The sequence below is a fragment of the Rhea americana genome, unplaced genomic scaffold (assembly GCF_003343005.1).
Source record: "Rhea americana isolate MKP2758 unplaced genomic scaffold, rheAme1 scaffold_155, whole genome shotgun sequence".
In the NCBI taxonomy this organism is placed as follows: domain Eukaryota; kingdom Metazoa; phylum Chordata; class Aves; order Rheiformes; family Rheidae; genus Rhea; species Rhea americana.
Window position 1 is genome coordinate 1054802 of NW_028185650.1, and position 14973 is coordinate 1069774.

The window sequence follows — 14973 nt, forward strand, 5'->3', positions numbered from 1 at the left end:
TTTTATTTTGGTTTTCCTGGTGGGGTTATGCTGCAGACCTTGTTTATTCTGGCAGAACAAGCTTGGACAGGAAGGTATGGGATTGCTTTTGCATGTGGAGAAGAGGTGACATTTAATTGAACTCTGTCCCGTGTGGGATGTGTAACTGTAGTACCTTTCGTGGCTGTGTACCTTTGTGGCTAGTTGCCAGATAAGGATTGACCAGCAGGGGTTATAACAGCTGTAGGAGGCTGTTCCAAACTTCCTTCAGTTTGGAGCTGTGTGTCTGTAGCCATATCAACGGTTGCCAAGGACATTGTCTCTTTTTTATCATCTAAAGGCAGTAAGATGGCCAAGCAGAGAGCAGTGATAGCAGTTCTAGAGATTTTAGTATATGTCTTATTTTCCTTCAGCACTTGGACTTACCTCAAGGTAGAAGCATCACCTTTTCGTTTGAAAGTAAGATTGTTTCTCATGATCTCAAACAAAGAGAACTACCGATAAGAAAGACTATAAAACTGGAAGGCAAACACCCCCCACCTCAACTTAATGCTTTAAAGCTATTCTCATTATCTTAGAGACCTCTATCATGATGCTTATTAAGTAAAGTTGAAATGCTGACAGTTGTTAAATTGCAGGAACATAATTTATTTTGATAGGTCAGAGATCTTTATCTTTCAACATTTATTTGCTTTGTACAAGCAGAGGACAAAATCAATAGGAGAAAAAATAATCGGTTTTCATGACAGAACAACAACATGCAAGTTCTTATGCAATGATTTCTCCATTATTCACATGATTAACAGCACAAGTTTTTCCTTGAAATGCATCCAACTAGATTCCTTTTTTTTCTGAACAGTCTTTCTGTTCCTAATTGTTCCTCTGTGTGATTTTTCAGAGGCTATCTGAATTGCATGATGTATGTTGAAGGAGAAAACCGAGAAACCTGAGATGCCCTTGTCTTTGGTTAAATTCAGATCTATATCCAAAGTTTTGGTATTTTTGGACCTTGAGGATCTCATTAACACTGCCTACAGCCACATCTAGCTGTGAACTGTGTTTAAATCCAAACTTTCTTTCATCAAAAGAGTATCTGTGAACTGTGATTCAGGCTTCAGTTTAAAGGAAATGTTAAAGTGATTTCTTATTTAGAATTAGGAATGTACTAAAAATTAAGACCGAAGAGATTTGTGGATAACTCTCTCCCTTTTGATTTGCTGCCTACAGCTAAAATACAACTAGTTTCAAAGGGCCCCACCCCTGCAGTAACTGAAGGCATAGTTTGCAGCTAACGTGTGTGCTCGCACACAGGCTACAGGAACTGGAAACCATTCCAAATCATCCATGTGTGCATGCTTACAGCTCTGGCTTTTCCAAGCAAAAGAGAAAACGCTTGTGAAGAAACTTAAGAGGCAGAAGGGGTTAAATGAAATCCAACTCTCCTTTTCCTGTGCTGTAAGGATTAGTAACCAAACAGGAGCTGGAGAGAAGAGCAAGTTAGAGCCACTATTTGAACCAGAACAGTAGGAAATTGGCTATTGGAGCTTGCCTACATAGTAGTGTAAGTGCCTCTAACTTTTACACTCGCCATTAACAGGTACATGCAGAAGGTAAGAGTTGGCTTTGTGTTCTGGGCTGTCTCCTCATCCCTCTGCCTGGTCATCTACTTTGTCTTAGTCTTTTCTGTACTGTTTATGTTTTTTTTAAGCTTATTTTGATTTCCCACCATTTTTTTTTCCTTCAGTTGAGAGAGTTTAGGGGAGAGGAGAGACCAGGGTCCCTATGACTGCAAAATCAGACTTCTTAGAAGAGAGGAAGAAGGAATTTCCCCGTATTTGGTGAATGCTAATCCCTTTCCCTCACAGTTAATTACACTGAGTTTTCATGTAACCAGAACTGCTGTTCTTGACATTGCAGGGTGGGGTAAAGGGATGGGAGGGGAAGGTATCTGTTTGATAGGATGCTGGATGAGCCCACTGAAGGGTAGGCACGTGTGATTTGGCAGAAGAAATGCAGAAAGCAAGGCAAATGTAGTAGGATTATTGAAGGGACAAATACGATTTTTTTGTTGGTTAGAGAAAAAGCCTACTCAGGTGCTAAGACTCTTGAACTCTTAACTGCCACCCCTGGGGTGCTCAGCTGCTTCTGTTCAAGTGCTGGCAGGGTATAGTGCTGAGGGGAGCCAGTGTCCCCTGMTCAGTGCACATTGTTCTCAGCTGTGAGGCAGGCCCTATTTTGGAGACTCTCTCCAGCTAAATGATGCTGCTGGAGTCAAGAAAGCTACTTATGAAGGGGGAGGTTTGTAGGATGTGGTCTCTCATCCCTGGGTAAGTCTGACYTGTAAGGTGGGCCAAGAATGTTGCCTGAGGGACCTGCCCTGGTGAGAAGATGGTAACGCACTGCAGCAATGGGGCAGGGTGGTAGATAWGCCCAGTGCTCTGATGTTCCTTGTGGGTAGCCACATGGAGGTAGAGGAGTGGTGGTTAGAAAAACTGAGTTTCAAAGTTTTGTAAAAGTCGTTGTCAGTGCTGAACGGTGTTCCTAGGACTAGGACTGAGTAGAGTTAGTAGAGGAGTTTAGAGAGAGGCTATTTTGCTTTAGGTTTGTCTGTGGAGACCAAAAAAAAGGGGTTTGTGAACTCCTTTGTTTATCGCTTTCAGAAACATCTTCACAACACTTAGAGTTTTTCCCCTTCTGCATTGCACTCATGAGGGCCYTTAAACAGCTTCTCTGCATACTGGCTTGCAACTTGTACGTTTTTCTCGTGGCCTCTGAGAGTACCTCTGCCCTCCATCTCAGGTTCAGTAACCCCAGAGCATTTCATGGGGTCTGTAGATGAAGCAGCTGTGGAAACCTGAAATTCCTGAGGTGGAGCATGCTGATGAGCTTGGTGTGCTACAAAGCCATGTATATTGGACAGCCTCATCCAGGACTTCAGGACAAATGCCCTGCTGTTAGAGGGAGTAAAGGGAGGTGTTTGTGATGTGCAATAGACTGTGTAGTAGGGAGGACTGTGTGTACTTGGCATGGTACTAGCATAAACTACTATTTGTTGATATTATTAAACTGAATGAATATTAGGATGCAGAAATTTTAAAAATGAAGTGAACTTGCTGTTTCTGGGAGTTCTGCTTCTAGCATATTTTCCTTGTCCCACATGAGAAAATGGAGACTTTTTTTCTAAGTGTATTCACAAGTTTTTGTGCACTGTGGAACACCCTACCACCTAGAGGTGTTTGTTTTTTAATATTTTGCTTCATGAGACTGTAAATGCTTGTTGGCTTAAAGAGATGGTGGAATTATGGGTTCTTACTTGTAGCAGCTGCATATTCTAAATCTATTTACTGGTAAACTGTCCACTCTGAATGAAGCTTTTGAGAAAAGGTGTGTAACAAATGATTTGAGATGGTTGTCGAGCAGGGATATAGGTTTTTGTTTGCTGATCTCTCTATATACTATCTATCTATATAGYATAAAGTAATATTAAGTATAAAACAAACTGTAAATTAAGGAGTCTTCATTTTAACTGAAAAGTAGTAACTCTTAAAATGCTATGTAATGCTAAAAGAGGTTAGAGAAYAGATAATGTCAAATGTTGCTCTTCAATGAGTATATTGCCTTTTAATGCAGATCTTGTTGTTCTGTTTTTAGGATGGGCTCTCTCTCTGGTCCAGCAATTTATCAGCTTGATATGAGAGAATCTCAGCAGAGATTGCCTGGTCTAGTTGCCTTGAGGGATTACTTGCCTCTCAGATTAGACAGAGATTCAGTTGGAGTCTTTGTGAATGACTAGGTCCTGACTTGCTGAAGAGGCTTAGGAAAGGGGAAAGGAGGTATGTTGCTGCAACTGTTTTTCTTGGTGGCACTTGTATTTAAATTCAAAGAGCAAAATATATTCTGAAGAAACACAAGTGTTCTTTTAAAATTGAGAGTCTGCAAAAAACCCTCTTCAATCTTAATGGAAGGTCCCTTCTTTTGGGTGCAATTATTTTAAAWAAGACAAAATGGTGATCCATGCCCAGAACAGGTAGGGCTTAGGCTACCAAAAGGCTTTCTCTTTGTTCAGAGGGGAGGACTTTAAATGTTAATAAAAGTTAACCATGTAATTAGATCGTGTATATGCCTTATGAGTCATCAGTACGCAGCAAACAAAGATTTTTTTTTCGTTATAAAAGGATAAAAGCTTCTGTTTTATATAAAAACAGCACCTAGAATACTTGGGATACAATTACAACCATTCCTATGATTCATGCTAGAGGCTCATCATTAGTTCAGACATAGGGGAACTGTTCTCCCAGTGGCATAGTGAATCTCAGTGAACAACAGAGGAAGTAAGTTCCTTTGCTCTTAGCTTTGTGATAAGCATTACACAAACTGATGATAAACTCATAAGAGTACCTAGCAGAAACTACTATCTGAGGCTAGACAGTGGTGGATGATTGCTCTGATTCTGGACAGTTATTTGCAGTTAGGCCCATGGTTTAAGGGACTTGTCAAAAGAACTTATTTGACTGGAAATGACAGTCTGCTGGATACAGCTTCACTGTCGCTTTTCTTTTTCATTCTGCTACTGGATCTGAAATGTGGTTTGTTGTTGTCCAGTTTGTTGTCTTGAATGATGATTAATAGTAACTACTAGATTTTTGAGGAGGGACTTGCGTGAAAGGATTTGAATGGTGTAACTATTCATATTTATAGTCTACGTACAAACTGCCTGCTAACTCAATAACAAGCTCAAGCTTTATTGACATGCAAACATGATGTATAGAAAACCTGTACCATCCACAGATTGTTTATTTCTCCGCTTGGCCTTTAAAGGAGTAATTGGAGGTTTGGGCATCCGTTGGAGAAACTGGCTTCAGAGCAAGAAACAAATTTATTTTTAGATCATACTGTTATCATTTTGCTGTGATCACACAGTCAAACATGTACTTCCTTTCAGATCTCTCCAGGCACTTCAGTGTGATCACACCCTCCTAAGATCAATTTTGATGAAGTTAATTTTTGGTGACAGATGAAAGATGCTAGGCTGGTATCCTTAGAGACCAGAGACTGCAGCCCTAATTACACTAGCACAGGGTCTGCCTCCCAAGTTTGTTAGTCAAAAGTTCTCTCTCTCTCTCTCTCTTTTTTTTTTTTTTTTTAATTTGATGGTAGCGGCAATCCAAACCCAACTGAAACTCAAAATACTCTTTTTGTTTTCCTGTCTATGTTATTGTTAAGCTCTGAGCAAATTTATTTAAAGATAACACAGGTATCGTCTATGTATACAGCAAGCTAACACTGAATGTAGTGTCAGCATCCTTTCACAGAATAGGACATAGATCTTGCAAAGAGAGGCAGAAAACAATTTATTTTAAAGCTTCCTTTTGAGGTAGCATTTTTTAAAATTTCTTGCACAGCTCGGAAGCATTTCACTTTTATATATTAGATAGAATGAAGTTAAAATTGAAAGCAGTTCTCCAGCATTGAAATTCTTTATTTTCCTGAGGAATTCTCCAGAATTCAAGTCAGAAGGAGTTAATCTCAGCTGACTAGCATATTTGTAAACATTAGTCGTACTCGGTGCCACATAATATTACAAATCAGGCTAAATAACTAATTTAAGTCAAGCCTCAGCTGTGACAAGACAGTAGTAGGCTTAGGAGGTCTTTAACCATTCTTCTTCAATGTATAGCCTTTTAATGTTTGGGATGTTTTCCATGGGCAGCTGGTAGTGTCTTTTAGCAATGTTAACTGTCTAAATTAATCTATGTGTGCTTGTCTGTCTTCCTACATGCTTGCAGATTTAATTAACACCTTAGGACAGTGAGACTACCAAAATAGAAGGCAGAATCCTATCTTTCTCTTACAATGAATTTTTAGCTGCAAACCTAATAGGAGAAGGCTAGAGAAAATTGAATCTCAGCTGATATTAATAGGTAGATGGAAAGTTGTCCGTGTGAAATACTTCATTAGCTCATAGAAAGGGCTGGCAGAGTGACCATATTTGCTTGGAAGATACAGCACCCCTGACCTAAATATTAGCTCTTTCATCGTGGATTTTGGAGATGGGAAAGCAGCTCTGCCTCTTCCCCACCCCTTGACAGGGTATTCATGTGAGACCTTAGAGGAATTTCTGTGTAATTCACAGCATGATCTGAAGCTGCCAAAACCTGATCTTGCTGTTCCATCTGATTATTTTTCAACTTCTGTTTTGTGTGATTTCTGTATTCAGGTTAAAACTGACAGACTTCTGTAGCTTCCCTGAGAGTTGCTGAACTTGGCACTGTAAAAGTTCTTTTTAAAAATGTGGTCAGTATGGGTCAGCCACACTAAACAAAAGGCCCAGTGCAGATTCAGGTGCCTTTTGTGAATCAGGCTGAAGGCTGGGATAAATCTGTTGATAAAGAAGTTTAGAAGATGCTTGCATCTTATTGCTACTCGGTTCTCTAGCCAGCTAGTGCTCTGCTGCTGCAAGCATTGGGATGTTGTTTTTGTTGTGTGTGGTTTTTCTGTTTCATCATTTAACAAATGAACTTTAAAATTGTTCTAGCTGAAATTCTAAAATGCATAGTATGGCTGAAAGTATATCTCAGCAGGATGACTTTCTTGACTGAAACTCTTGATCTCCTAGCACGTGTTTAGAGTGAATGAATAAATCTGGATGTCAGTGGTAAAGATATCACCGTAAAACTTTCAGTTCCCCAACTTGTATCATGTATGTCTTTATTCTCTCTCCCTTCCCATCCCACCAAGCACTTTCAAATGGTTTTATATTTAGACACACATTTAATAAACATTTATGCATTGCTGTAAACAAACATCGCTTTATGAACATAGCAAGGCAAGGAAAATTCAGCATCCTTCCACTTTAACTGCCACATGCACATTAACTCGCTTATCCCACCCTAACTCAAGGGGAGTCGTGCTCAGGATTTTCTTTGGAAAAATGTCAAAGAAAGATGGTTAGCTATAGTGAAGGAAGAAAGCAGACAGGCAATATATTAAGCAGTTTCTTGAATTCACATAATTCACTTATCCGCTATCTAAAACAGATGATCAGTTTCTTGATTCCTCTGGGCTTGGTCCTCCTCCCCAGATTACTCCCAGTTAGAGTCCAAGGAACCGTATCCATGGGGGCTTTTTCCCCTCCTCTGGATCCCTGCTTCATGGAACCGTTAWTTTTTTTTTAAATATATAATTTATTTTTTAAAAAATCTCTTTTTAAACTACTTTGACCTAACTCATCTTTTTTGCTGTAAGTATGTTTTCCTACAAGCTGTAGGAGGTGCTTCTCAGTGGATAACAAAACAAAGAAAGGTGGAACCAAGCCACTCCACAAGTTTTGAGAGCAAAGCACAAGTTAGTAATGGATATAGAAAATGTAGAGTCTAAAAAGTAAAAGACTCTGAATTAATGACTAAGACAATTGATGTCAGTGGATAATTGGGCACCATAATATCATCTCTTCTGATTTCCCACCTACTTCATCCAAGCCTCAGAAACAACTGAAATGTAGCATGTTGAAGAGTGGAAGGTAGGGAATGAGGGAGGTTCTGAAAAGGTTTGACTAGCAGGTTGAYAGTAGTAAGGTAACCTTAATGCTGGATACACTAAGCTTTATAGTAAGTGGTTTCAATCTGTATTGAATTGGGCAAGTGTTTATTGCAGGACTGGCCAACTTGTGGCATGGAAATCATTCAAAGACAGCTTCTGTGCTGAGGCTCCCTCAGTTGGGAATAATAGATATTTGTTGGGTAACTCAAATCCCCAGCTGAGAGATGAAATGAATCATTAGGCGCTGCCCAGTCTGGCACTGCTGAGTTCCTTTGGCACTTAGCTGCATGCCCACCTAGCTTTATCTTGTTGGGCGGTAGAAGAGTGAGAACCCTGAAGAGCTCTTTTTGTCTCCTGCTTATGAACCAATCCCAGAACTGTCCCTGCCCCCCCATATGTGTGGTGTGTGTCCTTGCCAAATGATGATTGGAAATGGTCTTCATGTGCAAAAGGAGATTGATCTGTCATATATGCTAAACAGAAAGTAGACATGTAGCATTGGCTGTCCAGTTGTTTATAAAGTCTCTTTCAAGTTCCAGCTCGCTCCTGTTGAAAAGAAATGCCATTGTCTAAATGGGTCAAATGGAATCAYAGAATCAGTAAGGTTGGAAGGGACCTCTGGAGATCATCTAGTCCAACCTCCCTGCTCAGCAGGGTCACCTACAACATGGTAGACAGGGTTGCGTCCAGGCGGGCCTTGAAGATCTCCAGAGAAGGAGACTCCACAGCCTCTCTGGGCAACCTGGTCCAGGGCTCTGTCACTCTCACAGGGAAGAAATTCCCCCTCACGGTCAGGCGGAACTTCCTGTGGTTCAGTTTCTGCCCGTTCCCTCTTGTCCTGTCGCATGGGACAACTGAAAAGAGTTTGTCCCCGTCCCCTTGACACCCTCCCTTCACACATGGATAAGATCCCCCCCCTCAGTCTTCTCTTCCCCAGACTGAAGAGGCCCAGCTCTCGCAGCCGTTCCTCACAGGGCAGGTGCTCCAGCCCTCTGAATATGTCTCTTCATTCTGGCTGCATTTTTTTTATCAAACTGAAAGTAACTTTATGCCTTTGAAACTTACTTTATGTACTTGAAACCTTGAAATTAACTAGCTGACCAAAGTTATTTTATGCATATATACAGGCCTTGTCTCCCTAGGAACCAGATGTTGAGAGGTTGTTTGGAAAAGATGCCAAGTTTAAGTAGGCAAACTTGTATCTTGTTTGTGCATTGGGAAACAATATTTGCACACACAGAGAAAACATAGGATTCATTAAAATTGTCCTTGATTCTTCTCGGCTCCAATTTGTGTCAAACATAGTCCTGGCCTCAATGAAGAATTCAGTGATCTTGTTAGACCTAGCCCCAGATAAGAATTTGTAACTAAATGAAATGCTTTTTTYAATAACAAGTCACTGCTGGCTCCACTACAGAGAGATCATCTCCATGTTTCCCATCAGTCTTTTCTAGACCTTCTATTTAAGGCAAAAGCTTCTTTCCTGAGTAGGCTTAGTGTTAAGCTCCACAGCAAGGATGGCTATCCCCGTCTCCAGTTTTACTGGAGTTCTTATGTCCTGTCCAGRGTGATGAAATGCCAGCTGTCCCCTTGTGACACTCTGGCCCTTTTGGCCATGGTGCTTGGCAGAACTAGGTGCTGCAGAAGCAGTTCAGAAAAGGCTCAAGAACCTGCTTTGTGGATACTGTCAGACATGAGTTTTTTGAATTTCCACAAAATCTGACTTGAACCATACTGTGTTGGAATAGAAGCAAGGGTCCTGAGATGCTAAAGTCTGATCCAAGGTTAAACTTCTCCACTGTTCAGAGGCCTTGGGTTGGTCTCTATTAGAGAAAACAGCTTTGTAGTTCAAGTCTGGACCTACTCTTTTTGGCCAAACTTACAGGTACTTGGAAGCAGTCACCACTTCATCCCTTTTACTTACCTAGCCTGAGAAACTGATGACAATCATAGCTGGCTAGAAAATTTGAATCTCTTCCACCATGTGGAGCTGAGGTTTCAGTGGAGCCCACCTCTAGTTCAGAGTGAAGATTCAGGTTTCTCTTTATGTATTGTGAACTAGTTCTCATAATGCTTCTTGATGATGTAACTTCATATTTTAGCACTATGACAGGAATTCCTTCATGTGAACTTTCCAGCAGCTGTTCTGTGTCTTGARCATAAAGTCACTATTTTCTCTCAGSAAATGTTTCTGGGTGGAGGAGAGTGGAGATGCTGTTCTAGCACACAGTGGGAGAAGGGAACTGGGGAGGTTTTAAAAGAATTAAGAAATGGCAGGAGGAACAGAAAGCAGCAGCTGCTATTGTCACAAGCGAAAACACTGCAAAACACTGTCCTTTTCTTTCCTTCCCCTGCACACCCAGCCTTTGGTGAGAACAATGGAAAACAATCAGAATAAACAGGTGCTGCTGTATCCAAGGTCCTACAAGGAGTTTTTATTAATTGCAACTGAAAATTTAAACTGAACATTTGAAACATCTAAAAATTTAACTTGATCATTTAAAGGTTTCAGTTGGACGCCCTGATCTCATCTGTGGTGTTTCTGGCTGGAGATAAGCAGAGGGGAATCAGCACTGAACGCTACATCTGAGGAAACTTTCAAAGTAACAAATTTATTGAAGCTCAGAGGATCAGTTACAAGCTTTATTCAGGAGTGGAGGATTTAATAGACTGTGAATGGCCATGTGCTTCCTTCCAACTATTCTCCTGAGAACTGTTGACTGATTTAACAAGGCTGAATGATAATCTTTTTGCGGCTGAATTTGGGCCAAATGCTAGGCAATTCCCATGCAAGTGCAGTTGCACAAAGATACYAACAGAAACCAGACTATAATCAGTTGCTTTGATGCAAGTATTGTCCGAAACACTTGGTGTCCTCTCTAGTTGTCTCCTTGCAGAATCTTTTGATCTGATCTGGCTAAAACCTCCAAGATATTAAATACTTGGAGACTGGGAGCACTGCAAGCTCTGGGAAGCTGCTCCTCTTGCCTGTTCTCCAGGAGCCTYGTAAGTGTTGAGCCCAGCTCCCTGTCCCCCTCTTGACTCAAATGCTAAAAGGAACTAAGGGGCCAGTATGATACCTGCAGCACGAGACAGCTGGAGCAAGGGATGCGATTTCCCCAGCAGACTCAGTGAACCTGAGAGGTCTAGGATGGAAGATGTGAGAGAGGAATGCTGGGGAAGTGGTATTTTTACCTGGGAAGTGGTATTTTTACCTGATGAATCTGAAAATTATTTATCTTTCTGTCACACTAACACCTGAGCAGTGTTCAAGGAAGATGTTATTCTCACACTGCACTTGACTAGTGGTGTTAGCTGCTTCAGAAAAGCTTTGTTCTTTGTGTATATAGAACTTGTAGCAAACTTGTAGCAAAAGGGTTGTTTTGTGGTCTCCTTCCACTCTACCCAGTGGAAAAGGGTTTGGTTGTTGATCTCAGCAGTGTACAGGAGGTACTTAATGTACTTAACCTCTCRTGGAGGTTGTTCGTTGAGGAATGCAGTTGTTGTCTAGCTTGCTTCTTCCTTGACTTGAATAGAAGGAGATGTAGTAGCATGTGTGCATCATAGAGAGAACRTAATCTTCCCTCAGTTCCTCAGGAAGGACTAATCCAAAATGCGTGAAGGTCTAATCTCATCAAAAGTCCCTAAGACTTCATTTTCTTATGAATCATGTGATTAGCACTCAGTGTATAGGGAGAGAAGCTTACTAGTGCTTGTTTTGGCGATTATATTTTCTGTATTTATTGTGCACAAAGAATCAGGTGCAATTGGATTTTTGGACTTAGCTTTTATAACCCAAAGCAAAAATATTAAAGGGAAGCTTTTCATCCACAGCACTTCAGAATCTATGGGTATATATGGATTTTAGGAGGCTGTAAGGAGCTGTGTGGATTCAGTGAGGCCTGGCACTACAAGAAGAATGGTTGTTCATCAGAGAGTAATTTGGAAATACCCAAGTACTACACCAAGTAGGTTTTATTTTAGATGTATTTTGTTTCTGACTTGATATTCTCATGCAGCAAAGATTTTAGTCCCAATGGTTTCATATTAATAATATGCACTGTTATCAGTGATATATGTTCTATGTTTTATTTGGATTTAATACTTGAGGCTAAAGGAGCTCTATATGAGGCTTTTAATATTAAAAGAAGCGTTGTTACAAAAGCTGTTGAGATAAGCATTTCTTCCTGGATGCTTTTATGCTTTGTGAAAGGAAGATTTATCTCTCTTTCCTTTTCCCTTTCTTCTCCCAAGTTAGAAAGAAGCTTGGATTGTGTAACACTGTGCTGGAAATACCTAGGCCATGTCTTCTTTCTGGGCTCAGTYAACGGGAAAGAAGTCATGAGGAACAAGCAGTTTCTAGTGACCAGTGTTCTCTGTCACGGTAACAATCTTCAGTGAGTGGTGGTTGTTGTAGGTTTGGTTGCTGCAACTCAGAAGAGAGGATAAAATAGCGACAGGCAATACATCCATATAGTATTGTGGACTCAAGTGTGCGTAATGCCCCAATTTTTGGAAACTTACACTCCTACAGTATTTCAGCACTGTTTTATATTCTGTTGTATGCTGCATTAGCAGCCTGTGTGACCTAATCTCCTTTCTACATCTGCAGAACTGTAACTACTGATGGTTGAATCTAGCTATAGCTGTCCATGACAAACTATAAGATTTTTAAACATGCAAGATTACACAAAGGAAGACACGAAACCTCAGCAAGCCACACAGGATGAACACAGGGTACAGAAATGTTAACTAGAAAATTTCCTGCTTTGAGTTGTTTGAAGTCATTATCTTCTTGAACTGTTTTTGTCACGTATATATGAGAAATGATGAAAAGCAGACAAGCAACAGTATGTATCCTCCACTGTGCGCAGGGATGGTGTTTTGTAATACTAGAGGAAAGTTCAGGGAAATAATTGCACTCATTAATCACATTCTGGCTTTCTGTGCAGAGTAATTTTCAGTCTTTGCAGTTGCCTTTGCCTATCCAGGGAGAGAGAAAACTGTTTTTCTTTTCTCACTTTGATTTTAGTCTCACTTCCATTTTTCTACTGTCTGGTGTCTTAGCTTTGCCACCATACAAGCAGCAAAGAAGCAAGCAATTCTGATCAATAATCTTTCTGTTCTACAGGAAAAGATGAAGAACATGTTTCTTCTGCTCGTATTAGCAATGATGCCACCTTCTGCATTGTCAGTAAGTAAAAGTTCATCAGACCACTGTCATGAGAAATGAAAGCTATTTCTGTTAAAGACTGACACCAATCTGTAACATACATATTTTGTCGACAGCATTCCCCTAGAGCAGATGGGTTAAAGTCATCAGCCCTATTGTGGTGCATGTCATGAAATGTCTAGTATGGCAATTAAATTGTGGTAGCCCCTTTAGCTATAGGGGTGATATCTACAAAGCAGTAATTGCTGTTTTCCACTTCAAAGCTAGAGACAGTTGTCACTTGAGATAAAGAAGAGTGAGTCTTTTTGGTTCTGGTGTTTCTCTTTTTTTGTGTAGCCGTAATGGGTTAAGCCATATGGTCTAGCTTTCTTGGGGGAAGTAAAAAAACAATTTGATAATATCAAAAAAAAGAAAGCGACATTCAGGAGCTGAGATTCTTCTTGCTTTCCGAGAGAGAAGTAGGAGCTTTCTGAAGAAAATACAGTTTGAGAACAGTTTCTCTGAGTTTAACTTCAGCTATACTAGTGAGTTGGACAATCTGAGGTAAAACGTGACATGCTGAGCAGAGGGGAAGTGTTAGCAAAGGGGGTGGTGATACCTTTGTTAGATGGAAAGGAACAGAGAGAAAAAAAGAGGTAATTATCACCTGGAGTAAGTGTTTTGTGGGAGTAGTGAGAAACTAGAACATGCCATTAAAATTAATGAGTCCATAACTTTTAATCTCTAGTTACGAATTTTTATTCCCAGACTCATCATTTGCAAATGCTTTGTAGGCCTTCTTTGAAGATCAGGGATGAGAGGCCAGAAATCAGGTAGAGTTTATCGGTTGTCATAGACTTTGTATTTTACATCTGGAAGTATGCTTAAATAAGTGCTTACTGTCTCACATCTGATAGAAGATGGCGCAGTATGTTAAAAGAACCAGAAACTGAATATACTATGTTCAGTTCATCTGCTGATCCCCAACCTGGTGGTTTTCCGGAAGGGAAATGACTGAAGTACCCTGCAACTGTGAAGGCAGACACTTGTCTGTGATGTTAGGGTCTGCCCCTGTGCATAGTCAGTGGCTCCTCTTGAAGGCGTGGTGAATGAAGGGGAAAGTGTTGCTTGGCCACCAAATAACTTCAGCTTCAGTGACATGCTGGATCTGTCCAAGGCATAAGGAGATAGGAAGATCCAGCAGCACTGAGGCATTCTGCACTAGTGGTTTCCTAGTTTTTTCCTGGGAGGGGAGAGAAAAAACAGTACCTGTTGGTTTCCAACTTGACTTCATGCAGCCATGAAGTAAATAATGCATATCGCATAAAGAAAGGATTGTGGGGAGAGGGGGTGGGGAAGGCAGAACTAAGTAATATCAGAGCAGAAAAGGCACAATCTGACCCCTGTGGGTTTTAATCCAGAACGAGCCTTTTAGCTCTGAGATCCATCCTGTCTGCTTATGCAAACAACCATTGCTTCTGGAGCTGACACCTTTTGTCCTGGAAGCAGGAAAGTGTGAGCTTGCAAACACCCAGATAATGGGAGTACAGCTGTAGATGTGACTGCAGGCTTACATTAGGATGGGGAAGATGTATCCGCAGGGGTTTGTGTCTGCTTGTGATTAAAGGGTGTAGATTGATGCTTACTGTTTTTCATCTCTTTTCCTGCTTGTGGAGTATAGTAGCTGAACTTGTTTTTACTTCATGTTGGTTGTTAGACCGGAGAAAGCAGCAAGTGGAAGAGAGAGGAAATGTTGGCAGGACCAAGAGTGACTGGTTTAGCTGCTATTCRCCAGATAGATGGGCACCATTAGAGGGCAAGAGAGGGATTCCTGCCTGTCCAGCCACTGGCTGCTGAGACCATTCCATCCTTCATAGGACCTGCTAGACTCTTCTTCCCCTTGTTACTGCTTGAATACAGAGAAGGTCTTATCATGCAGTACCTGCAGTGTTTCTCTCTTTTCACCAGGCTTTGAAGAAGCTGGAAAAGGAGCTCATCCCTTTCACTAGTACCTCCTCTATTGTCTGTGCTACAGAAACTGTGCCTGGATGGTCGGGGTCATTATGGTAGGGGCTATACAGACAGGTAACCAAGATGATGTCTCTACAGCTTGTGACCTAGCTGTTAGGGCAGATCTGAGAGACAGAATAGTCTGACAGAATAGGTTCAGGTGTTTTTCTCGTGATTTCTGTAGTGTTTTTAGAGCAGATGTAAAGGTAAAACTGCCTGAACTATGATTCAGAAAAAATGAATTCTGAACGTTTTTAATGTGAATAATTCTTCTATTTTTATTGTATGTGTGT

At 40.8% G+C, this 14973-nt stretch overlaps 1 protein-coding gene across 4 annotated transcripts in view; it reads left to right on the top strand.

Annotated features, from left to right (window-relative positions):
* The first annotated feature begins 1320 nt into the window (after positions 1-1320).
* PAPLN (papilin, proteoglycan like sulfated glycoprotein) overlaps positions 1321-14973 on the top strand; it is a 61938-nt gene continuing 48285 nt past the window's right edge. For 3 of the 4 annotated variants that reach the window (XM_085299839.1, XM_085299838.1, XM_085299840.1), the window contains exons 1-2: positions 1321-1589; positions 12650-12712. In XM_085299839.1, coding sequence (XP_085155965.1) covers positions 1581-1589; positions 12650-12712 — 72 coding nt within the window. In that variant the 5' untranslated portion in view covers positions 1321-1580. The remainder of the gene's footprint in view (positions 1590-12649; positions 12713-14973) is intronic. The other variant, XM_085299841.1, reaches the window with a different exon arrangement.